Source organism: Apaloderma vittatum, unplaced genomic scaffold, assembly GCF_000703405.1.
Source record: "Apaloderma vittatum isolate BGI_N311 unplaced genomic scaffold, ASM70340v1 scaffold3562, whole genome shotgun sequence".
Taxonomy (NCBI): domain Eukaryota; kingdom Metazoa; phylum Chordata; class Aves; order Trogoniformes; family Trogonidae; genus Apaloderma; species Apaloderma vittatum.
The window spans coordinates 1-26,268 of record NW_009704100.1 but is presented as its reverse complement, the minus strand read 5'-3'; the positions used below and the strand labels follow the sequence as shown (position 1 = coordinate 26,268).

The 26,268-nt window shown below is 38.3% G+C and overlaps 1 protein-coding gene across 1 annotated transcript in view; it reads right to left on the bottom strand.

The window, feature by feature from the left end:
- Positions 1-14,122, bottom strand: part of FES (FES proto-oncogene, tyrosine kinase) — a 171,933-nt gene extending 157,811 nt beyond the window's left edge. The window contains exons 1-3 of the mRNA XM_009864898.1: positions 14,028-14,122; positions 8,241-8,495; positions 3,919-4,092 (exon numbers count right to left, since the gene is read on the bottom strand). Of these exons, the coding sequence (XP_009863200.1) occupies positions 3,919-4,092; positions 8,241-8,447 (381 nt within the window). The 5' untranslated portion in view covers positions 8,448-8,495; positions 14,028-14,122. The remainder of the gene's footprint in view (positions 1-3,918; positions 4,093-8,240; positions 8,496-14,027) is intronic.
- Positions 14,123-26,268: the final 12,146 nt, after the last annotated feature.

Here is a 26,268-nt window from a genome sequence, read left to right as displayed (position 1 = left end):
TTCTTCTCCCCCTCTACTCTGCCCTGGTGAGACACTGATGAGGAATACTGTGTCCAGTTTTGGACTCCCCAGTGCCACAGAGATGGGGACCTACTGGAGAGAGTCCAACAGAGAGCTACAAGGATGATGGATGGACTTGAACATCTCTCCTATGAAGAGAGACTGAGAACTGGGGCTGTTTAGTTCTCAAATAGAAGGCTGAGAGTGGATGTTATTACGGTACATAAATATCCAAGGGGTGGGTGTCAAGAGGAAGGAGAGAGTCTCTTTTCAGTGGTGCAGAGTAATAGGACAAGGCACAATGGGGTAAGCTAGAACATAGGAAGTTCTACCTCAACATAAGGAGAAAGTTCTTCACTGTGAGGATAACAGAGCCCTGGCACAGGCTGCCCAGAGAGGTTGTGGAGTCTCCTTCTCTGGAGACTTTCAAATCCTGCCTGGACACATTCCTGTGTGGCTGCCCTAGGGGATCCTGCTCTGGCAGGGGGGTTGGACTAGATGATCTCTAGATGTCCCTTCCAACTCCTGACATTCTGTGATTCTGTGATTAGGAAGTACTGAACATAGTTAAGAGATAAATAACTAAAAACTGCTTCTCTTACACAAAACTGGAGAATAAAAGGTAGGCCACTAGTATTAAGAAACTTCTGCAATAATCACAAAATATATTGTACTGATTATTACACTGAATTCTTTCAACAGACAAAAATAAAATCAAGAACACCTTTCTCCCCAAATACTTAAGGAATTAAGATGTTCAAAGATTATCTTAAATTCAGCTTTAATATCAAAAAGTCTTGCCCACCTAACTAGCATAATACTCTACTTTGTTTCCTCAAATTTCGTGAAGAAAAAATTATTCAATAACTTAATGAGAATTAGAATAAATCTACAGGTTTTACATTTGTCTAAAAGACATGGTATGTCACTGGTCTTAATTTTGTCCAAAAGATTCCTCACCACAGAGATGTCTAGAAGAAAAGAGTATGGTATATACACGTTTCATCTAAAGGAAGATGTGGGTTTTTTTGATAGCATATCCTAGCACATCCAAACTGCATAGACACTGCTCTTCACAAGGTATGGATAACATCCTGGAAAATAAGTATTTCGCTTCTGTGTGTAACAAAAGCAGAAATAATGTCACAGAACATTCTGAATTTATGGGAACCATGCAGTAAGTGCTCAGTGACACAAAATATTTGAACGAAAAATGACAGCTAACAATGAAAGAACATATCATATCTAATCAGAACGCTATTGAAATGCTCCTTAGGATAATCAAGAAAGGGGGGAAAAAAAAACCTAAACAAAAAACAATGCAAGCTTACTCATCAGGATGAAAAATACTTGCATGGACATGCAGGCCACAATTAATTAATATGGTTTGCAATAAATTATTTGCACAGTGCTCAATACGCACTATATTTGTTTTGTGAAAAAGCCTTATTTTAAAAGACATTTTTATTAGTGATTTTTTTGAGTTAGCTTTTTAACAGAAAAAAAAAAATCTTTCCCACAGTCCCTTTTGAAAATATACCTGACCTTCCAGCAGTCTTGTTTCATCTACCTGCTCCTTCCTACATTTTTTTGTATTTTCTTCCATGTTTCCTATACTTCATATATTTAGCATCTATCACTTCTAATTGTTGCCGATTAGGGCTAGGCTGGCCACTAAGCACTGACAGACGTTCTCCAAACCCCTCTCCCCTTCCTTCCCCAAATGGGAAGGAAAAGAGAATGAGGCAGAGAGACCTCCACCTCGAATACACCAGCTCTGGTGTCCCCACCATAAGAGGGACATAGATCTGTTGGAGTGTGTTCAGAGGAGGACCACAAAGATGATCCAGGGGCTGGAGCACCTCTGCTACGAGGACAGGCTGAGAGAGCTGGGATTGTTCAGTCTTGAAAAGAGAAGACTTCGGGGGGACCTAATAGCTGCCTTCCAATATCTGAAGGGAACCTACACAAAGGCTGGGGAGGGACTTTTTACAAGAGTGTCCACTGACAGAACAAGGGAAGATGGATTTAAATTAAAGGAGAATAGACTTAGATTGTCTTTTAGGAAGAAATTCTTCAGTACAAGGGTGGCAAGACTCTGGAATAAATTGCCCAGAGATGTTGTGGCTGCCCCCTCCCTGAAGGTGTTCAAGGCCAGGTTGGACAGAGCCTTGAGTAGCCTGATCTAGTTGAGAGGCGTCCCTGCTCATGACAGGGAGGTTGGATTAGATGATCTCTAAGGTCCCTTCCAACCTAAGCCATTCTATGATTCTATGATAAAATCACTTTAATGAATAAGGAAATAAAATAAAAATAATGAACTGCATACATAAATACAAAACGAGTTCAAACCTGACTCCCTCGTCCCCCAGTAGCAATCCCCACTGATGCTGCAGAGTAGGTGGCACTGGGGAAGGCCCACAGCAGCAGAGGGGAGCTGGGTACAGGAGCTGGACTTGGGAATGCGGGATCAGGATCAAAGGCAGAACATCGGAGAGAGCCCTCCCTGGACGTGAGTCATTGAAGAAGAGACAAAAGAGACCTAAACCCTCATGATCCCTCAGTTTTATTTCGGTCACCTGGCCTGTCTGTAACTCCCCGGAAGTGCAACCTTTTACTTCCTTGTGACCCCTCGTACTACCTGGCCCCCCCAGCGTGGCACACAAGAGCCAGCAGTGGCCTTGGTCACTACAGGAATAAGTATCAGCAAGAGCCTTTCTGCATCCCAGTCCCAGGCAGTGACTGTAACATCAGGTGTTATCACTGCCAGTAGCACACACTGTCTGCAAAAACATGCTGCTGACTTCAGAACGTGCAGCCTTTTACAAGAGATTGAACTGAGAAGTAAAAGTCACTGAACAGAATTGGTTCTGTTTAGCTCAAATCAGGACACTAACATATGCTACCACATTTTCCTCTTCTTCCATCCTGAAGAACCTATTTTCAGGTGCACCAATCCATAAGCAGCTGTGAGTGATTATTTGGCTTGGAAATTTTCTCAGATAATACAGCCTACTGACTGTGCATCAAAAAGGACATGCTCCTCATAGTGAACACCTGGGAAAGATGTCAAGCTCCCAGCGTATTATGGAAGAAGTCCCATTAGAGCCAACATATTTAACTTAACATATGATTACTAATAGTTTAAAGTTCTTCTCATAACCAGTCTAGGAATCTTTTAGTCATCAGTCCGTGACATTTGTACTGTACTACTGAGATAAATTTTAATTATACTACTCAAAATCCAAATTCTCTGCTGGGAAAAAGAAGAAACAGCGCTTTTCCTTTTCTCAGCCCACCTTTCAGACTATCGATCTGATTTTTGAAATTTGCAGCTGAACTTCCTCAAGAGCATCTGAGTGAAACTCTGATTCCTGTCAGCTTTACTGACTAGATAAAGTGCTTTCAGCATAAGCAGGACAACTCATATGTACTAGAAAAGGCCTTAAAGAGCTCCATCTGTCACCTTAACGTTTAGTTTAACTTGATTTGTATTTTAGAATAGGAACTAGAATCCTCTCCCCACGCAAAATAGACTGGCCTGTCCGGAGCATTCATTAACAAAAGTTTTGTGTGCCCTGGCCCCAGAAATGTCTAGAGTGGAATGAGAAGAGGAAGAGATATAAAATGGAGAAGTGTCACACAGAACCATCCTCTGTTGAAACAAAAGCATTTCCAGTGCTGTCTGTCTACATAAATTAATACAGAAGAAACTTGTTAATCTCTGCCTTGACAGCTAGCATGAGAGAAAATCTGGAGAAAATAACTAAAATTTCAACTAGACATTCTGCTATCACAAATCACTACTTTTACCATACCACAAACAAAAATGGAGGAAAAAAAAAAATCCACTCTCAATATATTACTTTTTAAACATACAAAACTATAATAAATTTATAAAACAGTTGAATAGAATACCTTGTACATCTCTGCTTCAATTTGTTGATGAACACCTATGTAACTCTTCTTAACTTGCTGCTTATCTTTGATCATCATTGTAAGCCTATGCAAAGGCCCAGAATTAAGGTCCTCTGCATGTGTCTTCATTATTTTGCTCAGCTGTTCTGTTTGCTGTACGACGAGCGACCAAGACTAGAAATAAAAAGTCACAACAGAAAAGTACTTATTTATTCTAGCTTACAAATAATCAAATGACGAAGATGATCTGCAGGAAAAGAGGCACCATTTCTTAAAACAATTCAGTAAAAAAAATAATTTAAACTTACCCAAATGCACTTGAGATCTTTTAAAATAAACCTCTTCCTGCTACAGCAAAATCATGCCTCAAACTTACCCATAAAATCATAAAAAAGCATCAGAGATAAAAATACAATACATATGTTTACTCTTCAACACCATCTTAGGACTTCTGAACACTGATGAAAGCTTTACAGCCTTTTTTGGAATATACTCTTGCCACGCATGTTCCCATGCCCTTTGTTCTCGTGTTTCTCAGCCACAGTTACCCTATTCAAGCTGACTTCTCTTCCCAAGCTGACTTCTGTTTAGACAACTAAATACCTCACAGCAATACGCATTTGAGTGGTTACTCTTTAAGAGGATATCATTCACCAGTTGCCTCACAAAACTGACAGCGCCAGTCAGGCCGTCAGTATCAAAGCATAAGGTGCTAACAGGCTGAAATACAACAAGCAGTGACTCATCTGTCACAGTAACCCAACAGCTTTCTGTACCCTTAATTTAATAACTTCCTTGGCTATTCTGTCAGGCAGCTTTCAGGATAGCTTAATGTGCTGTTTGTGGCTTTGAATCTTCATTAAGAACTTTAAGGCGAAGAGAGAGACTTCCAATGCAGCACAGATACAAACATGAAATGGAAGTTCGGTTCACATAAAAACATTCGTTACTCTAAAGATCACTGTCACACTTTGCTGATGGGAACAGTACTGGATTTCTTAGAGATAAATCCCTGAATTGAATGCTATGCTGTATCTAAAATTTCAGAATGGCTACATGCCATACAATCATTAGGTTTTGAAAGCAGATAGTACACTAGTTTTATCAGCAATTATCTTACCCTTACTAAAGACAGAAATCCACCTTAGATCCTCAAAAGCTAGAATATTAATTTGTTTCGTAGCTTCAGGCCTTCCTTATATCTCATATATAAATATAGATACATAATATTTCCACCTCTACATGACAAGGCTGCAATGCAAAGTGGATTCTAGAGAAGGAAACAAAAGATATTTAACTCCTGTATATATTAAACCATCTTTAACATTTCCTTGAGCTCATAAATATCTCACAGACTGGCACAGAGCTATATCAGACTGCTTAAAGTGTAGTGTTGTAAAAGGTCACAGCCTAAAGCTTCCCAGCTATGGCTGAAAATTTTCACTTCTCCATTACAGAACATTACAGAACACTTTCAAAATGAGAAGCAAAACTGCATAGGATAAAAACATCATTAAATATCTGTCTGAGAGAATTAGGTCTTGTGGTTATAGAGAGTTCATAAGAGTGGTCTCAAAGGTGAAAATGTAGTCAGAGTTCTTCGTTTCCTTTAAGGCTGATTTAGTACTGATGAGACAACTACTGTTTCAATCAACCCTGAAAATCACAGTAAAAGCATTTTTCAACAGGACAAGTATTCTAAAGAAATATTTAGCTTGTAATTCACTAAATGAACCTGAATAAGTCAGAAGCATAGTGAAAACTTCCCTGTCAATTAAAAAGAAAAAAATCACACATTTTCCTGGTTTTCACATCCCTCTTTCCATTTTGAGAAAAATCTGGTTAAACAGATTTCTGCATTTTGTATGATTACATTTTAGTATTTTAAAATAGGAAAAGCTCAAGTGAAAAGCTATACATGAAGAAATCCTTCAAAACCTGATATTTATATGGGACAGAAAAGCAGCTGGGTGGGGATAGCAGACAAACCAAAGCATTTCCTTTCACAGAAAATAACTGCAACACATCAAAAGCAATAAAATACAATATAGTTTGGTTACACGGTATTTTTTAGACATATATGCTACAAAAGAGGTGTTAAGAAGCACTTAAAAATATCGCTTTTCTAACATTTGTGGCTGCTGTCACTATAGGTTCCAAAACGTTTGCTGTCTCTGCATGAAAAAAAAAGGACATATTTTTCCAAATACCATTTCTCTCAAAGTGCTTGCTCTTTCTGTACACATAGAAAAAAAAACCCAACCACTAAAAAACCCACAACATAAAAGATTATACAGCTAGGTATTTGGTTTTGATGCCACATAATGCCAAAAATCTAATACACAAGTATTTTAAATCTTAGGAGATGTAAGACACTAGATTTATGTCTCACGATATTTGGGTCATACTTTGATTGTGTAAAATGTCAGGAAGACATAAAAATTATCATGAAATAGTAAAGTAAATTAGAATCAATAATTCTGACATTTTAACTGTCAAAACCAGCAAGACATAAACAACTTGAAAATTCAAGGTGACAGTGAAATTTCAAGGTGGCCCATACAAAAGATCCGTCAGAGCATATGAATATTTTTACTATTATATGAAGATGTAGAGATGAGGGATGGGGTTTGAGAGAAAAATGGCACCTCCTTAAGAGAAAAAGAAAAAAAGGTAACAAAAAGAGTGCTGAACTTGACTGCCTATGTCCAAAATAAAATCTCAAAATGGGACACATTCACCTCTCTTCAAGTCAAAAAGAGCATGCTTTAAGTCAGATCTTCAGCTTTTTTAGATTTGTTTGTTCACAGGAAGTGCCTGTGTAACAGACATGAACCATCTTAGACTGAGCGAGCTACACGAACGCTGCTTCTTAAAACTTGTATGTTAAATATTCTGATGCCAATGCTCTCCTACTGTTCTACTCCTAATTCAGTCCACTTCATTACCTAAAAGAACTGGAACATTGTTTAGCTAGCACATAAGAGCAATGCTAGTGGTGTAGCACAAACAAGAATTATTAGTCATATCATCAGTATTTCAATATAAAACTTTGGGATACACCAGCAGAAAGCTTGAGAAAAATGCCTGACTTCAGCCAGCCTTAGGCTAGTGGCAATACTTTAATGTTTATTTACAAAAATTATCACAATGTAAATAGCAAAATCTATAACAAGTTGTTTATAAGAAACATAATTGAATGAAAAGCACTTCAAATGCACTACTAGAACACAGGTTAAAAAAAAAAAAAACACAAACCACATATTATGTCAATTTACAAGACAAGAATTATTGTGGGGTAGGGAAGCAGCAACAAAATTTGTCATAAATAACCACTGTGAAGTGCTACTTTGGGGACAGATGAAGCCGGCCTTCAAGTCACACACACTACCACTGTAATGCAGTATAAATCTAGACTGCTGCTTAACGAGCAATCACATTTCTAATGTTATGCCATACCTAGTATTCAAGCAGCCACTCCATAAGCCTACTACATAAAAACCACTTTGTCTAAAATTTAACTTGACCCAAAAAAGTGTTTCCTGCAGAGAGGAGGTCAGGATGCATGCCAGACTGAAAGGACTGTGCAGCCACTGCTACAGCTGAAGGGCAAAGAATCAAATAAGCCATTAAAACAGAACACTTTTCTCTAGTCAGGAAGGAATCCAAGTCAGAAGTGAAGCTTTCAAACAGGTGAAATAGGGAAGTTTCCTTCACTGGTACCTTTATCGACTGGACTTGCTCTAAATCTGAAAATTAATATTTGGGGGAAGGATAGCCTTACTTTACCAAAAGACAATTCAGTTATTTTAAATCAGATACGAAATAACTTCACAATTATGAGAAACATCCTGAATTAATGCTTTGTTTTCACAATACACATCACAGCGTGAATAACAGCTGGAATGCCAGGCTTTGCCGTGGTTTCCTGGCATTTTTCTATTTCTGTCGCAAATTCTATATAACCTAAACAATAGCTCCTATTTAACTGTCTTAAAAGAAATGCTTACTATAGTATACCCTATTTTCAAAACACTAAATAAAGTAGTAGGTTTAACCCAGGAACCTAAAATACCGAATTTCAGAATTCGGAACTGATTCTAGTTCAGTAAGTAAGACTGGAATTCAACTTTTGCATATTCCACTGAGGAACTGAAAGAAGCCCATTTTAAATACTTAGGCAACACTAACTCTCAAGCAGCTCAAGGAACAGTAATCCAAATCAGACTAAAACAAATTTTTAAAAATCCAGCATTTAATTTAAGAAATTTAAAAAATCTTATTTCCAAGGACATTTTGAATTCAAAATACTTCAGTCTTACCTTGGACACGTTGCTGATATAATCCAACTGAAAAGTGCTCTCTTTATCTACTTGATTACAAAGATTCTGTAACGTGGAGGCATACTCCTTATCACTTTTTACTCGCATTACCATAAATTTCTTCACTGTTTCCAGCAGTCGTAGTTCCCAGTCTTGCAGTTTTAATAAAGCATCATGAGAATACTTCAGGTCTCCTCCAAACCCCATTTCTTAAGGCACTATATACCACACAAGGGAAAATAATCTTCACCACATCTGAAAGCAGAACAAGATTCATGAGATGTCTAAACTTAGCCATAAGATTAACCACATACACATGCCTCCTCAAAATAAACCAAAAGGAGGATCAGAGCAGTGTTTCAAATACCCATTTATGACTGGAAGATATCTCAAGCTCAGAACTGTCATCCATTTTCCATCAGCAAAATATACCTCCCTAACCTAAAAAGGAGTTACAACGGAACATACAGAAGCATCTAAGACAGATACTGACACCAATACACATACTTAATCAAATAAATATAGCTGATAGTATCTCCTGCCAAGAACTGCCAACTATGCTCTTCCACTTCTGGTGACCCAAAACATTTGTTTCTAATGTTTACCATCCCAAGAGCACAGAAAAATCCAAGCAAAACATTGGCTCTCCGACACTGCATCTACGGGAAACAGATAACTAATTAGAAGCTAGCTTGCTCCTAAACACTGTGTTAGAAGGCCATTAAACTCGCAGGTTCAGCCTCCAAAAAAAACAGAAAATATCCCAAACCAACTGTTCATTGCTCACCTGGGACACATACTAGGGTAGAGTCCTTGAGTTCACAGGATTTTCCCCTAAGGCAGTCCAGTCTTACTGTACCAAATGGACATAATTTGATAAACAGACAAGACATGCTGTCTCATGAAACCCTGTAATACAACTGCAGGTCAATGACACCTGATTGAGGTACCTCTTAAACAACTGCATCTGATACTCATAAACACGCAGCCACAACATGGAAGACCCGAACTCACACATGTAAGTAATTTCCACAGATTTGCCTAAGTTGCATAATGAAAACTTAACCCTTTTTTTCTGTGTATACACCAAAAACCTGCTCCTGTACTAACCAGTTTGAAACTAGTCAAGATAAATTTGCCTGAACTGCAATTGTGGCTGTGGACTGCAGTGCACACACAGCCTGTGTACTACTTATTCACTAATCCCTGCACTCCAGCCAAGTCTTAGCTCTTTGGAACACAGAAGTACCGATTTCTTCATGGGCTTTAAATTTCTGTTTAACAGTGTTTTAGAAACATTAATAGATTTTTCTTCCTAAAAACATTAACAGATTTATCTTCACTCCCACAGGGCAAAGCAGGACTAATGGTCCTACTTTACACCTAGAAATGAGACGCGAACTAGTCCCAACCTTATACCAGCTAATACAGGTATGTACAAGCATTAAAAACAGGCTTTTCAGAGTGCCTAGCGTTTTCAGCGCATTACGTATCAAAAGAAAAAACAAAGAAGATGCTACTAGCTTCAATCACCACAAAAATTTTCAGAAGATTTTGCAAATAAGAACATAGAGAGATCTACAAGGTAGCCTGACGTCCAGGACTGTTCCTCTCTTCCTGCAGTTCACTGCCTTCGTAACTCTTCCAGTAAGTTACAGAAATGAGCTTCAATCACTACATGTTTATTGTCAGAACACAAACCATGCTAAATAATGAAAGAAACAAAGACCCTATAAAAAATATAAACATAGTGCTGTGTTTCTGTGCATCTACACAATAGAGAGAAGTCAAGGTTGTATGAGTAATCTTAAATCTATTTCAAGTTTTCATGTGCTCTTCGATTTGAAGCTACATATTTTAGGCAGAATTCGTGCTCATGGCAAGAAGCTCAGTCATCAAGAGCAACATGGCTGTATTTACATAGAATGAACTATGTCATTATTAGCTGTATTAATGATAACATTTTCACAATTAAAATATAAGAACAGTCTTGCAAAACCACTAATAATTCAGTTAGACAAGCAAAAAAAAAAAAAGTCCCAAAGCACCTACTTCATAACATGACTGGAGCTGTGATCTTTCAATAAGCATTAGACTTCTTGATCAAATTTCTTTTCCTCCTGGCAGATTTTAGCACATCACATAGATATCCTTGACAGGCTTGAGAGATGGGCCCATGCAAACCTCATGAAATTCAACAAGGCCAAGTGCAAGATCCTGCACCTGGGTCTGGGCAATCCCAAGCACAAATACAGGCGGGGTAATGAATGGACTGAGAGCAGCCCTGCACAAAAGGACGTGGGGCTCTTGGTGGATAAAATACTGGACATGAACCAGCAAAGTACGCTCACAGCCCCGAAAGCCAGTTAACACCCTAGGCTGCACCAAAAGAAGCGTAGTCACCAGGTCCTTTGACCTGTAGTACTGTGTTCAGCTCTGGTGCCCTCAACGTAAGAAGGACATGGACCAGAGCAGGTCCAGAGGAGAGCCAGGAAAACAATCAGGGGGCTGGAGCACCTTTCCTACAAGGACAGGCTGAGAGAGTTGGGACCGTTCAGCCTGGAGAATAGCAGGCTGCAGTGAGACCTTACAGAGGCCCTCCTGTATTTCAAGTAGACCTATAGGAAAGATGGGGACAATGTTTTTAGCAGGGCCTACACAGGACAAGGGGTAATGGTTTTAAACTAAAAGAGGGTAGATGTAGGTTAGATGCAAGGAAGGAGTTTTTCCCTGTGATGGTGGTGAGACACTGGACCACGTTGCCCAGAGAAGTTGTGGAAGCCCCCTCCCTGGAAGTGCTCAAGGCCAGGCTGGATGGGGCTTTGAGTAACCTGGGCTAGTGGGAGGTGTCCCTGCCCATGGTAGAGGAGTTAGAATTAGATGATCTTTGAAAGCCCCTTCGAACCTGAACTGTTCTATGATTAGGGATAATAAAAGGTTGTATTTTTATTTTTTTTTACATTCTAGATTCAGAAGAGATGGGAACTGAATCTCACGATAAAGTCTGGCCCTGTGCTATGAGCAAAGCACTGGTTTGCTTGCTTTTACACTACCCTCTATCTTTTTTCTGAGAGGCAGGAAGGCAAGGGAGGGAGGATATATTCTCAGCATGTAATTCAGTCTGCTTCTGCTGACTCACTGCGGAGCAATAAGATTACAAAAATCAACAGAAGATTCAACATCTCACTACAGCCTGCTAAGCCTCTCTTCACCAGGTTTTGTCTGGATACATAGACAAAAATTGTACTCTACTGTACTCTGATTTTTACTCCATTCATCATCACAGAAGCAGCACAGCCAAAATTTGCTTTGTAAAAGTAGTAAAATACTAACTCAGTAAGACTAACAAACACAAAGTCTCAGAGTTGATGATTCTCAACTGGTAAGTCAGCTTCCACATGCCTCCCTTGTAAATTATGAAAATCTTCAATCACAGCATTCAGCAAAACTCGTGCGCTCCAGTACTGTGAAGACAAAGTAGCAGTGACCATGTATCCAAGATTTAAGTCATTTAAGTGTTGATAAGCCGAAAACTAATGCTTTTAATTAAAACCACTTTTAATTTTTTAACATTGTAACACTTTTAAACTGAAAATAGTACAGATTGCAGACTTACTTGAAACCAAAAATATAAGAATTACCAAAGACATGAACTGACATGTTCTATGCAATCTCTATTCCAAATACTCTTAAAAGCACAAGCACATTTCAAAAGGTCAGTGTTCAAAGAGACAATATCTGGCACCAATACAGAGAGAGGAATTATTACAGGTTTGGTATCTCCCTGCCTAGTGCGCACACTGAGTGACAGTTGCTCAACAGGGTTGACCAATAAAACAGAATACTTCAGCTTGAAGGGACCTACAATGATCATCTGAGCACAATGATCTGTTTAGATCAGCACTTTGTCTCCAGCCATGTTTGCTGTCCTTGGACAGCATCTCATGGTAACAAGTTGGGCTGCTATTTATGGCATGATCACCCTTATGCTTCCCCATGTTACCAACTATAAGACTATGGAAGAAATACTAACAGTCTCATTTTGTTTGTTTTTATTTACCATACAACATTACAATGCTCACACTGAACATGTAAGATAAAGACCAATTCCCACACAGATTTTGCAGCCACAGACTACTGGCAAAATTGAGTACTGCAACAAAATCTCAACCCAGAATGTGGAATCAGTAGGAGATATAGGGAGTTTGACACACAAACATACTCCCTACACTGATCCTGAAAAAAGGAAAATATAGTGTGAAAGATACTCCAGAAGAAAAAAAAAAAAAACTTTCCCCCAAAAACATTGGAGAATATTTTATGTTAAAGGAAGAAAACAAAGATAGCATCACGTTTTAAAAGAGCTAGATGGAGAATTGACAATGACGAACACATAAGCTAAATTCAGATAGAAAACAACATTCAGGAATTGCTTACTTTTACGACGAAGAGAACTTTCCTACTTCTGGGAGATACCCAGGAGGTTTGTCTCTTCTTCGATACACAAACAATGCTTGCATGATTTGACATGCCAGTGAAGTCTCAAACTGAGTTCTAGCATGTTTTGTAAAAGTAATAAAATCCCAAAGGCATCAAATAGGCCAAATGAGTTTCAGGTAGTTTATTTTTTTATTTTGAAATATGAGATAGACACATTTTTTACTACAAAAATTACTGGATATTCAAATTAGCCAATCAATATTTGGTAAGCTCTAATGGTTAAAATACGTCTCAGAGATGATTCCAAGAAAGCAAGGCTTGCTTTCATTTTAGAGACACTCTGAAAATAACACACTAGCCACTGACAGGAAGTAAACACTCAATGTACGTTTAGTAATACATTGCGAATGAGCAACCAGACCCTGAATAGTTCTAAATTCAAGCACAGTTACTGAAGATGGTTTATGATTTGTATCAACCACCACCACAGCCATGCAGTCAGATTCCAAATCAAGCAAAGTTAAATTTTGTCAGCATGACAGTGAGAAATTTCAATAGCAGTCACACAATTCTTCAGTTCTATAACATGCCCCTCAGCAACAACCCTGAACAAAGAAGTCTTCATAGCAAATCTGCATTTAATTTAAAGATTGCAATCTGTCCCTGACATGTGAGAGTGGCCATACCACATCAGACCAAAGGTCCTGTGTGTCTGACAATGACCAAAATGAAATGAGCAGAGAAGAACAAAGCATATATATAGCAATACTTTCCCAGGACAGTCTCCTACTTTATAATAACTGGTGCCATGGGCTCCAAATCACATAGTATGGCTTATATTTTGCAGACCCTTTCTAGAAACATTAAGAACCCTGCAAAACCAGAAAAGGAAGAGAACTTGGATATGGAAAGTAAATCCTCAAATTCAAGGTTTCTATTTTGACTTAAAAGCAATTTTGTAACAGATGATCAATTTCTTAATCCACCTTAGTTTCTGAACGTGAAGCTTCTAGTAGTCACATTCCACTAAAACATTCTTAGCCCTTCATCCACACTTGTTACACAAGTGACATTTCTGTTACTGTGGGATCTACCTCTGCAAAGTACATGGCCACGAAACATGAAATACATGCTTTACCTGTCATTTATTAGCATTAAGCACAGATTTAGAACATTAAGTAAACATGCATTTGATCCAAAATATTTGGAACATGAATTAGCTGAATTAATGACTCTACAGACTTATTGCCATCTATAAACATCCGAAGTTGTAATCTCAAGGTGGCCTGATTGTTTCAAAACAGCTTATTTTCAGGAAGGTTCTTCTGTAAAACATAGCTCACATACCTTAAAAATGTTGCTCAAGAATTGATCCTTTGTACACCTCCCTTTATATCAGCAGCTACTTCTGATTTTCACTTTCTGAAATACACTTTTATTTTCTGGGGACTCTGTGAAAGAAAAACAGATCAAACTTTTATTATCTCAGCATTTTTAAAAACAATGCAAAACTTAAACTCACGTAAATTGCTTTGCATTTTCAGATTACTGCCAGAAGACAGAGACTTTTTAAAAAGAGACACAGTACAAGAAAACAAAATGAGCACACTTCTCAAATGACAAACAGTAATAAGCCATCACTTCATATACACAACTTTGACAGCAGAAATAATTTTGTCTCTACACATGTAACCACAGATTGTTTTTTTTAAATTCTTGGAATTTTTTATGACACAGTCTATCCTAGCTGGAAAATTAGACAATTTCATTTATTTCTGAACCTTATCTTTGATAAAACAAAAAGGGCGGGCCACTAATAAGGAAAACAAAAGCATGAAAGACCATAGAAGAGTGTTCAAGCAGACATCAGTTGTATTCCTTTCTCGTTATTTAGTGACATCCTAGAAACAAAGTGCTGCCTAAAATAATCACAAAACTTCCATTCTCCATGACCAAAAATAGAGAAGACTGAAAGCAATGCTTACATTCAGTCACCGCAAAGAAACAGCAGCTATGCAAGCAGATATGAAAGAAGAAAAAAAGATACAGCAGGCTAGAAGCATTACAAAAGTCGTCACATGTATAACAATAGATAGAAAAATACTTGTTGCAAAGTCCAAAAATAAGTCCTTACCAGCAAAAAATAACTATCAAGAGAAAAACATCGTAATGAACTTGGCTTCAGTTGTCTCATCGCAGATATAAATCAGTTGGAAATACTTGAATATTACTAAACTATATTTGCCCCTCTTCGTTACTTTTAACCTCTTTCATGGTTCAAATGAGACTCACGAAAGTAAAAGACATGCTACTACCAGCACCTGTGCACATTCAGACTTCAAGCAGATGTCAAAGAATTGTGTGCAGTAAAACGAACACCTCCCGAAAATTCCATTTATTAAATGAAGCAACAGATTGCAGCCACTTAAACACAGACAAGTTGTATATTCTGCTCTCTACACACATGAAGGGCACACTTTTTTTGGTAAGGACTACTTTATCACTTGTTAGAATGGAAAAATCTGTTAATATAAAAATAAAATGCAAACACAACTTTTCTTCAGAATTCCAGTTATTATTGACTTTTTACCTATGTGTGTATTTTCATCTCCATACAGATCACTAGCAGAATTTAAAACTGCTAATATAAGTCCAATACTGGTCTCATTGATAGGTGTACACTAGCTAGTACATGGAAATATAATAAAAGCTTGTCAGTGAACTACACAGCCATCTGTATGAGAGCAATAAAATTCTACAAAATTCCCATTGCTATTTCTGAGCTCAAACATTGTAGAATGTGGCAGTTACAGACCACTTGCTACCTCAATGCAATTACCAAATAAATAATGAAAATATAAAAGAAAGAATTAAAAGAAGATAAGGATAGAGCAGAAAACCTAAATTATCTTTTGTTTTCTGAAATCACCGCTAAAACAGTCAAAGCCAATCCCACACTGGATCCTCTTCAGACTGGGGATATATAAGGCATTGTCTCAAAAATGAAGTTACAGAGTATCATTTAAAAATATCAAATTGATAGTAAGAATTCACCAGAGACAGATACTATTCAGCTGAACTGTTAAAAGCATCAACTATAAATTGCCAAACTATTAATTCTGCAAAAACTTCAGCCTAAAATGATCTAAGTAAAGGGGAAAGGAAAGTGTAAAATACATGAATTTTTTTTCAGGACTTGATAAGGCAACCAGGAGAAGCACAACAAGGAGAGTCTGACTTCTATACTGGGCAAGGTGGTTAAAATCATACTGAAGAATTTGTAGACTGGAATAATAGGGACAAAAAGACACAGCTTAGCTTTTGTAGATCAAAGTCATGCTTGGCAACTTTAAGAGCTCCTTGAAAGAATCAAGGATCCTGTGGATGAAGGTGTTGGAAGTGGTAGAGAACAAAAGACTTCTAAATAGTTTCTGCTGAAGTCTCTCATAGGAAGTTGTAACAGAAGTTAAAACCTTGCAGGGTACAATTTAAGAGACACACTCACAGGGGAGAGAGTCGGAAGCCTCACCATAATCTGTGCCAGTACTTGGGCTGCTGTTCAGAATGGTCACCTGCACATCTGTTATTTCACTCATCATCTGTGCTTAAGTTTGCAAACTATAGAAAACTATTATAAGTGTCAAAATCTGACACTGAAAAAATTTATTATGTCATGTCCAAACTGATACATCATTAAAAATTTGCAGAACTCCACAGTAAGGAGCAACAAGCATACAAAATAGCAGAAGTCACATATCAGTACCTCCAGTGGGAGCAAGAACTCTAGGTTATTTAATCATAGAATCATTTTGGTTATAAAAGACCTTTTAAGATCATCGAGCCCAACCACTAACCTAGCTCTGCCAAGCCCACCACTACGTCATGCCCCTAAGTACCTCATCTACCTGTCTTTTCAATACCTGCAGGGACTGTGACTCAACCCCTTCCGTGAAGAAGTTTTCCCTATGTCCAATCTAAACCTCCCCTGGCATAACTTGAAGCCATTTCCACTTGTCCTATCATTTGTTACATGGGAGAAAAGATCAGCCTTCACCTTATCACAACCTCCTTTCAAGTAGAGTGATAAGGTCTCCCTTCAGCCTCCTCTTCTCCAGGCTAAACAATCCCAGTTCCCTCAGCCACGCTTCATAAGACTTACTGTCCTCTAGACCCTTCACCAGCTTCACTGCCCTTCTTTGGACACACTCCAGCATCTCCAGCACAAGGTGACATGATACGTCAGATGCCTGAAACGTTTCCAATAAGAACATGGGAACATCAGATGAAATTTTTTAAAGTTTCTCTTAAGTATTTCTTTACCCAGCAAATAATTAAATGATAGAATTCAATGCCTAAAGACATATCTCAGCTCAAGAAACAAACAGGTTCAAAAACTGTCATAAAAATTAATGAAAAAACCCACAACCTGTTGAACAGAAAAACTTTCATCTCAGAACGTCTCTAAACTGCAAAAGCAGGACAGGAACTACTATTAGACATTTGTGGAAACATCTTATCTGACATTATGAAGTACTGAGCTAAATGGATTCACTTGATAGTGTACAAACATCCCCACATAGTGCACTCTCACCCTCTTACCCCTGCAGCTGTATGAAGACCAGAGTTTTCCCTAGCAGCTCTTCCAGCTGTGGTCTTATTAAAAACACACACAAATAAGCAGCAGCGAACTCCATCAGAGAACAGGATTTACACTTGCCAGTAGTGCAAAACAAACAAAAAAACAAACAAACAAAAAAAAAAACCAAAAAAAAAACACAAAAAGAACTGCAACACAAAGCAGTCAGAAATCCAGAAAACAACTCTCAGATCCTCTGCTAAGAAGTACAAGGTACGCCTTTTTGGATATACAAAGTTTTCATTTACCTGTTGGAATTCTTTTCACATGTGCAAATTGCAGTTATAGATGTGATGGAAGTAAGTTGCTATCATCATGTAGGTGTACAGCTTATAACCTAAAGATACCATCTAATTCTTTCCCCTCCTACCAAAGAATCTCATATACTTACCTATGGCAGAAAGATTTTTGACAAGACTTGGTCTTTTCAGGCTATCTGACTTGGTATTCCCTTGCCCTTAGCACAAGCAAAAACCTTCTCAACAACCAAATCTCACCTTTCTCACCCTATGACTGAGGAACTGACTAAGGAATTCCAATTCTTCCAATGTTTCATTCTAAAGCATTCTCTAGGCTACTGATGTCCTCTGAACACCCTCCAATTTTCCCCACCACACTGAAGAGTTTGAAACCTAAAATAGTGGGGTACTGTAGGACCCACCAACTCTGACAGAAGTAGAGAGATTACTTTTGAGCTCCTGCCCAAATGTTTTAACCTCTTTCCAACAGCATGATACTGTGTGTTTCTTAGTTGTGATTCAAAAATTCCAGGTCCTTTTCCACAGAACTGAACCTTACACTTTTTCTTCCTCTGTCACCCATGCAGTCTAGCCTACAGATAGTATGTTGCTTTTAGGCTCACTGACACCTTTTTTTGTTCCAAACATCTCCCATTTGCCAAGATTATTCTAAATCGTAATTAATCTCATCTACACCACACCTGCAGTTGTTCCCAGCTCCCCATGGCCTGAAAATTTCTCAGCATTCCCTTCATTTTATCAGCTCAGGCTTCCTGGGAAAAATGGACAAGGGGAAGAGCTGTCATCTGGTAGCAAACCGTAAGGTAAATGCTCTTTAGGTAATCACCAAATCAGTTTTGCATCTATCCTTCTATCCTGTAAAAGTCTCCACCTCACAGTCACAAGTAAATAGCTAGGCAGGTGCTGGAGACTGAATCTGACCAAGCAGAAGAAAACAAGAAGGTGAAGGCAGCTACAGGTTAGGAACAGAGCTAGGCTGGCTGCCACAAGTCCCACTCTGACACCGTGCAGGACTCAGTGCTCTCTCATTAACTCTGGAAAAGGCAGTGCCACACACAAAATAATAGAGACACACACCCCTTGCTTTTGAAGGGTAAATGCACCTAGTTTTCTGTTACCTTTCACATGTTTACAAGTAAAGAAAGCTTTGTTTCTGGTATTTTTCCATACATTAAAGTTGCTTATATTAAGTTTCAGGCTTCAAGGAAATCCAAAGAAAAGCAGGGCTTCAATAGAAAGTACCTGATCAGCAAATTTTCACTGAACTTTCGATTCCGCAGTGTTGCAACATTCATCTCTACACTAGATCTTAACAGAAAAACGGACTGAGCAGAATGAGGCTGATAAAAAATTACTCTCACAAGATAGGCACTGCACTCAGGTATCTCCAACCTTATTAGAAGTTCTATCAGCTAAAGGATAGGACTGTTCTAGAATTAAAAAGAATTACAAAGAAACGTATAATGCTAAAATGACCAAAACTTGGCCACAAATTGTAAGAAACTAAATATACACATCAGTGATTCAGGTTCATTTAAAGTTTATATTATACAGAGTATTAAAGAAACTTCTGCATAAACAAGAGCAACAAAAGACAACTAAAGCATTGCATTTTCAGTAGATTTCTTGACTTAGATAAATAGTGAAGATAGAAACAACTGCTGGAAAAAGCGGCAGCAAGAGTCAATGCTGAAATTAAAAAGGAGCTGTAATAACCGTGTTGACTAATGAGTTAGTCTATACGCACAATTCACTTATTTCTTTGCTGATTTCTTTTATTCGAGTAGATGTCAACTTCTCCAATTCAAAGACAGGAAGCAGTCTTCCTTATTTGGAAAAATATCCAAACCTCTGAAGGTAAAACTTCATAACTCGATATTCCATATGCCTTGACATAAACACAGCGCAAATCAGAATGAACACACACACAGAAGAAAAAAAAATGCAATGCAAACTCCTCAATCCCAAGGCCACCTACTGAACTATCTCTCTGGGGAAAACAGAGGATAGAAGAACACTGACACAGTACTGAGGGTCTCTCATCATCCCAAAACACCACATACGACTCATCCTTGAGAAGATTTCAGGTCCCAAAACTCTTCCAGCTGCTGCCATTGCACATTTCAACTTAGAAACCCAGAACACTGGTACAAGCTTCCTCCAGAAGCACTGTATTACTTCTTGAGATTTAAAGACAGCCAGAGAAAAAGAGAAGTCCACAAGATGTGAAATACTCTGCAAGTCCAGAGGCAGTATAATTTCTTCCTGTGGCCCAACATCAGTGAGAATTTCTCACTGCAGCCAAGACAATTAGATTAAAAACCTGACATTAGACTGTAATATATGACAATACCGGTCTCCTCAGAAGAAACATAATCTACTTCCAAATATTTATTGCTCTTTGAAAAGAAATTCAAAGAGCAATCAAGGTCTTGCTGCTTCTTCCCTCCTTGAATAAATCAATTCTATCCTTCTGGTTCATTAAACCCTCCATATAGCTAACGCACTGTTTACTCAGTCTTCTTGAGGTCACTTAGTTCCTCGGCACCCTTGTATCACATTTAATGTAGTGTGATTATACAGTATTCTGTACAGAAAACCATCCCACAAGGAATATAGGTCCAAGAGGAAACAGTCCTGTCTGTTCTCAACAGCTCATACTCCAGACCGTTACACTATGGGAAATACATCATGTGGTTCAGTGAAAAGTGTTGCCTCAAAGTCTTTTTCTTGCAGTTCCTGACACAAATGAGTCTTCCTTTGCATGCTCCATATCCTAAAAGATAACTGACTGCACTAACCGTCTCTGTTAAATGGGATACGTTTACTCTCACTATAAAAGCAGAGTCATCAGAAAAGCAGATGACTGAACTATACATTTGAACCTTCTTAAACATTTGAAGTACATAATAAATTTTAATACATACATTTTACAAATACATATCAGGCCTAACTTTTCAAGGTACATGAAGAAATCCACCCTATCTTTTTAGATCCAGTCAGTTTTGTTTGGGTATCATCAGCCTTCCCAGTTATGAAGAAAACTGCTTCTGAGAGGCATCATTCTCATTTGAAATGTATAAATGGATTAAGCTTTAATTAATCGACATTCTAACAAATACTTAGAAGTTCTGGATTTTCAATCTCCCAGATCTCTGGAAAAATGGTACTGAAATGCACATGAGCAAAAAAAAAAAGTATGCTTGAACTCCTCACATGGAAATTTATTCGAATGCGTAAGATTCAGTCTAGTTGATCTTTACTGCAGCAATTTTTTCCCCCCAAGCTTTCATTCTGCATATCAAAAGTATTCATGTCAGATATGATATTAAGCAGATAACTTTTCATTTACAAGGCCAGTGTTTTTCAAGACATAGCACTATTCATGGATACTGTTAAAAAAAAAAAAAATGGATGATAATGAAGTTTGTATTGTGGACAAGGGTTATTAAGGTCCTCCAGAATTCTTGCCTTACTGTACCCTGAGATAGCTGAAGGGAATTGACTTACTACATCTTTAAACCTGAAATCGCAAATTAATATGAAAAAAAAAGGCTGTAGAGGGACATAATCCATAGTCAAATTCAACAACCCTCTGCTTAATCACTGCTTTGCAAATAGCAGCTCTTACCTGCTGGAAGCAGACTAACCACATCCACACTGCATATCCCAGCATCTCCACTAGGCTCCCCAAATCTGACTGGGGGAGGCTTTGGTGATGAAATACTAGAGCACAAGAGATCACCATGTCAGAGAATAAGAATGACGTTTTGGCAGAATGATATGCAGGGTATGAATTGCATGCCTTGTGGAAACATGGAGTCTTAAGTTTGAGGACACAAGGCACACAGAGACAGGATACCTCCAGAAGACTGTTCTGCATAGACATAAATCTGCTGCAGTGTGCATCTATACTGTGGCTAAGGCAGAGCCTAGAGAAAATAAACCCATCAGCTGCGAGTAGGTTTCCTTTCCGAGGGTACCAGCTGGCCCCAAGAAAGCAGAGTTAGGAAGCATGCAGCATGGAAAACTAAGAGGCCATGGGGGAAGACAAGGGTTGCATCTGAGAAAACTGAGATTTTGGCATCAATAAGGATGTGTGTAATTACCTCCTCATATAAAAAAAAGAATCATTTAGATAAATTACATGATCCAGATGCCAATTAAATTTGTTTAAATAATAGCTTCAAACTTACTTATTCAGTGATGCAAGATTTCCCACTTCAATTTCAACAATCACCTAATCCAAAAGGAAGAACCGGGTATTAAATGGCTTTCCGCTATCTTTGTTCAAGAATTTTATCTGTTTATAACTCTGATCTTTCAGTTGCACACTTCAAGTGCATTTCTGCATTTGGCAATTATTTCCTTTAATCTGGTGAACTCCATTACCACATCTGCTGAACTTGTAAACAACTATGTTATGGTCATTATGGAAAAGATATTCTCCTTGGAAGAAAATACCCCATTTACAACATAAGCATACAATAAATACACCAACAATAAACAAGTGTGCATTTTTCTGATTCCATGCTTTATATCTTTCAATCAGTAAAAAGGTGCTCAAAAGTTGTATGAGCTTCCTTAAAATTAGCTACACAAGCAATTCTCATATTATGCTGAAGGGCTAGTACGATTGTTTCAAAATATCATTATTTACTTCACTTGACTGTACCCCATATGTGGAATTCCTGAAACCTACTTGGAACACAAACACTCTGGGGGACTATTTTATATTCATGAAGGTTTCAAAGCAGAAGCCAGAACTAGGAAGTCAGATGCTATCTGAAAGAAACAGAAAGCATCAAAAAAAGCTTTAGCATAATTCAAAAAAACCTGTATTTTAACAGACACAGTGGCAGAATAGTACACTAAACAGATTTGAACAAACTTACACAGTTTAATAAGATTTTCAAATTTTTCTAAAGCAAGAAGTTAGGCATAAACAGAGATGGAGAAAAGCAGCAAAGCTGACAAATCAAGTACTGAAATTAAGAGATTCACAAATTCAGATGAACACCTAAATGTCACCTTCTTTGGAATATGCATTATATGATCATGCAACTACTTCCACAGTGCTCTTCTCCATAGATGCCTGAATCATGTATTACAGAGGATGGAGTGCTCTGGGGATGATTCAGCATTCTGTCAGAGGGGCTCATCCACAAAACTCTACCATGTTCATTACTATAATTGTATGTCTATCAGTTTCTAAACAGGCAATTTCAGGGAACAAAGGGTTCATGATTAACGCACTTCAGCAGTACTCTCCATTCTATTTCTGCTTCTGGCAAGGAGTGCTTACATAATACGCAACAATTCTCAAACTTTTCACAGGTTGTCCCTACTTAAAAGGCAACTGATTTTTCATTAGGTCTTAATTATGGTAATTTATTTTGAAGCTTAAGCTTAACTTCTTAGTGTCTCATCTCCTCATAGTAAAATAAAATGCTCCCAACACCATAATGTGAAAAAATGTTTTGAGACTCTAAGATCAAATGACGGCAATTACAAGAAAGCTTGCAAAAGGACTGTATTCCGACCAAGATTTGAATACCATGTAGAAAAACACCTGATACATGATAAGTTATTTAGTTACTCACTATGTATTTTCATTACTAATTTCATTAATAAGACAAGCTTCCAAAAGGACTACAGTATTGCGCAAGCAATATTGTAAAGCATACTTAAAGGACAGATTAAGAGTATACATGCAATGTTTTTATTTCTTCCTTAACAGCTGAAAGTTTAATATCTTCTTAATAGAGAGCTATGTCACAGCACACAACTACTGCCATTACTCCATGTTCACCCTATCAACAACATAAGGCAAGATCTGGCCGCAGCAGTAACTCTCCCCTCAGCAGAAAATAGGAGCAACTGTATCAGAACACCTAACTAAATACCATCACTGCTCAGGGTGCAACTTCACAAGATAAAAAAGACTAAGCAGCCAGAGCTGTGTTCTAATGAACCAACAAATACATTTCAAAGATCAGAAATTCTGACAAACCTGTACAACTGGCCAGAAAATAGTCACTGAACCACAGTACAGTCACAGGTACAGAGAGTTGTCTCTACATCCTCCTGTGACACTCACTTCCATGTCATGAGCAAATTCAGATGTGGGAAAGCAGGTTTGAAATTGTATGTGGTTAAGCCATTTGGCATTTTCCCTCTAGTACAGAAAAGCAGCATGCAAAGGAAGTCGGTGACTATAAAGCAAACGGCAATCTGAGATCCAAAGTAGAATGATGCTATGAAGTACAATATGCTCAGATTAATAATGGAATTAAGTCTTAATTTATTGGGAATTTATTATCATCAGGAAAACAGATAGGGCTGAAAAAAATCCCTTTTACTTCAGATTCATTACACTCAAAACCAGCCTGAACTTTGCATTTAAACTTTCAGGAGGAATTAGAAAAGATTACAGTTATGCTCTCAGATATGATTTCATACTACAAAACAAAATCCTCCACATCATTAAGTTGTCCTTAAAGAAAGACCCAAACCCACCCCACAAAAAAACCCACAAAACAAGCCACTTTAGAAGCATCCTTGTTGGGTTTTATGAGCTGCTTTCAAACTTCCTATGCTCTCTACACAATACACACCTAAAAAAATAACTATCTTCTCTCAAATCCCTCAAACAAACTTACAAATTCCACTGATTCATTACTAAAAGCAGTTACCAAAATTAATCTTTCCAAAGACATGTTAGTTACCTAACGCAAATGTTACACAGCAGAAACTCACTGTGTATGTGCATGCATCGTATTTTAAACCCTTCAACTCCCTAATAAAACGGTGAGTACTCAACAATACCAAGACTATCTCTACAGTACAATAAACCTCTCCAGTTGAAGTTTTCAAAATCCGTTTTCATAAGGAAAATACTTCAGCACTATCTGTACAAAGTGGGCAGTTTTATCTTAAGATAGGTGAAAATATGCAGTTTACTTCCTGCTGGAATGAACTCAGGCTTTCCTCTTTTCTCTTGCTGCTTCTCCTCCCCTCCAAGTAAAAGAATCCCTTTTCCTCTTCCTAGACCCACTTCCCACAGACCGCAAAAAAACCCTCCTCCCTGTGAAGTGATGACCTCATGCAGCTAGCCCATCTCCTTGTATGGAGCAACTCTGGGCTTGCTGCCAGCTTTCTCCGCCTTCGGGCTGACACGGCAACATACCTTCCTTCAACCCCCTGCCTCCCAGCTGAGCAACATCTAGAAGAGGCAGCAAGCAGAGGGGGGCAAGCCCGGAAGGATGAGGGGGTCTCTGGACGGACACAGCAGACGCCTGTCTCAGACTCGCATCCCAGCACTGACCTCTTCATGTCACCAAGGTACCCCTCCTCTTTACCACGTGAAGAACTAAAATCCAAGCACTTTTATATATGGAAAAACATCCATGGAACTACATCTAACTACAGTGCAGCCCCACATAGCTGAATCTTGCTTCCTCATGTTAAACCTATTTATCCCAGTGAAGCAAATTTTATCTCTCTTCCTCTTTTAACAAAGACACCTTATCTTTCTTTGTGTCCCTCAAAAATCCTCTCACCCTTTCCCTGGCCTGTCTACTTGAAAATGTCTCCTCACCAATTTCTACATAAGCACTTTACACAGTGGCAATCCAAATACCAGCTGATGAAGAACCCTCCTTTGAGAGATTCAGCTGTGACATCAAGTTACAGTTGTAGGAAAGCAGGAAAGGATCTTGGCAAGGTTTTACTTGGTAAAAAAAAAGCATCCTTGTCCACACAAGATTTGATCTTCTCCTTCAAACAAATATTCACAAAGCTCAACTGTTCTTGGGTTAATGTTCCATATATGTATATTTCAAAGTTATAACAGTAACTTGCTAGAACACATTAGAAAGGGATTTGCAAGAGGAGAGAGTACAAATTTGTCTCACCAACAATCATTACTGTAACCCAAGCTATATGTCAATCATTCACAGTTTGACTGCGAGTAGATTACAGGTATGAATGTCCCAGACTCCTTGAGTATACCAAATACTAGCACACGCAAGCAGTGAACTGTACCAGCCATCTCTTTATTATGTATTATTTAGTTTGATCACTTCTTTTGTCCAAAAAGTTTCAGAGGTTGCCCAGCTTTTTCTTGCACTGCAACTTGTCAGAAGAAGCTGCATTCAAGTACTGAAGAGCATGAAAGAAACTTCGGGCAGATTAATTACAAAGTGGGGGCAAAATACATCATCTACCTGGAGAGCACTTCTGCTTTCTTGCAAAGCCAAGACAAGTTGCTTAGGTATTCACATAGGATGTGACACTTCTAAGGCCATACGCCAGTGTAAACTAAGACAAAATGGAAACATACTCCAACATGAAAGGAGATGCTTAAGGCCTTTCCATGTATTTCACTCTCAAACACCAAGTAAGTGAGCATTTTTGCAGACACCAAAACCACAAAGCATGAAAAAAGGCCAGAGCAGCAGCACTAAGAAGACCCTATCTGTGCAGGCTCTAAACCTAATGCACAAGTTAAGAAAGCCTCTAGGCTGCACAGCATTGTCACCAGGGGTGGAGAGAGAAAAGAAAAACACAAAACAAGGGGCAGTGGATTTATTGAGAGGGGAGTAAAATCAAAGTTTCAAGCGGAGGCTGGCGCGTCCTCCCGTTATTCGCAGCAGTTCCAGTCCGGCCAGCCTGCCGTGCCGCAGCCGGA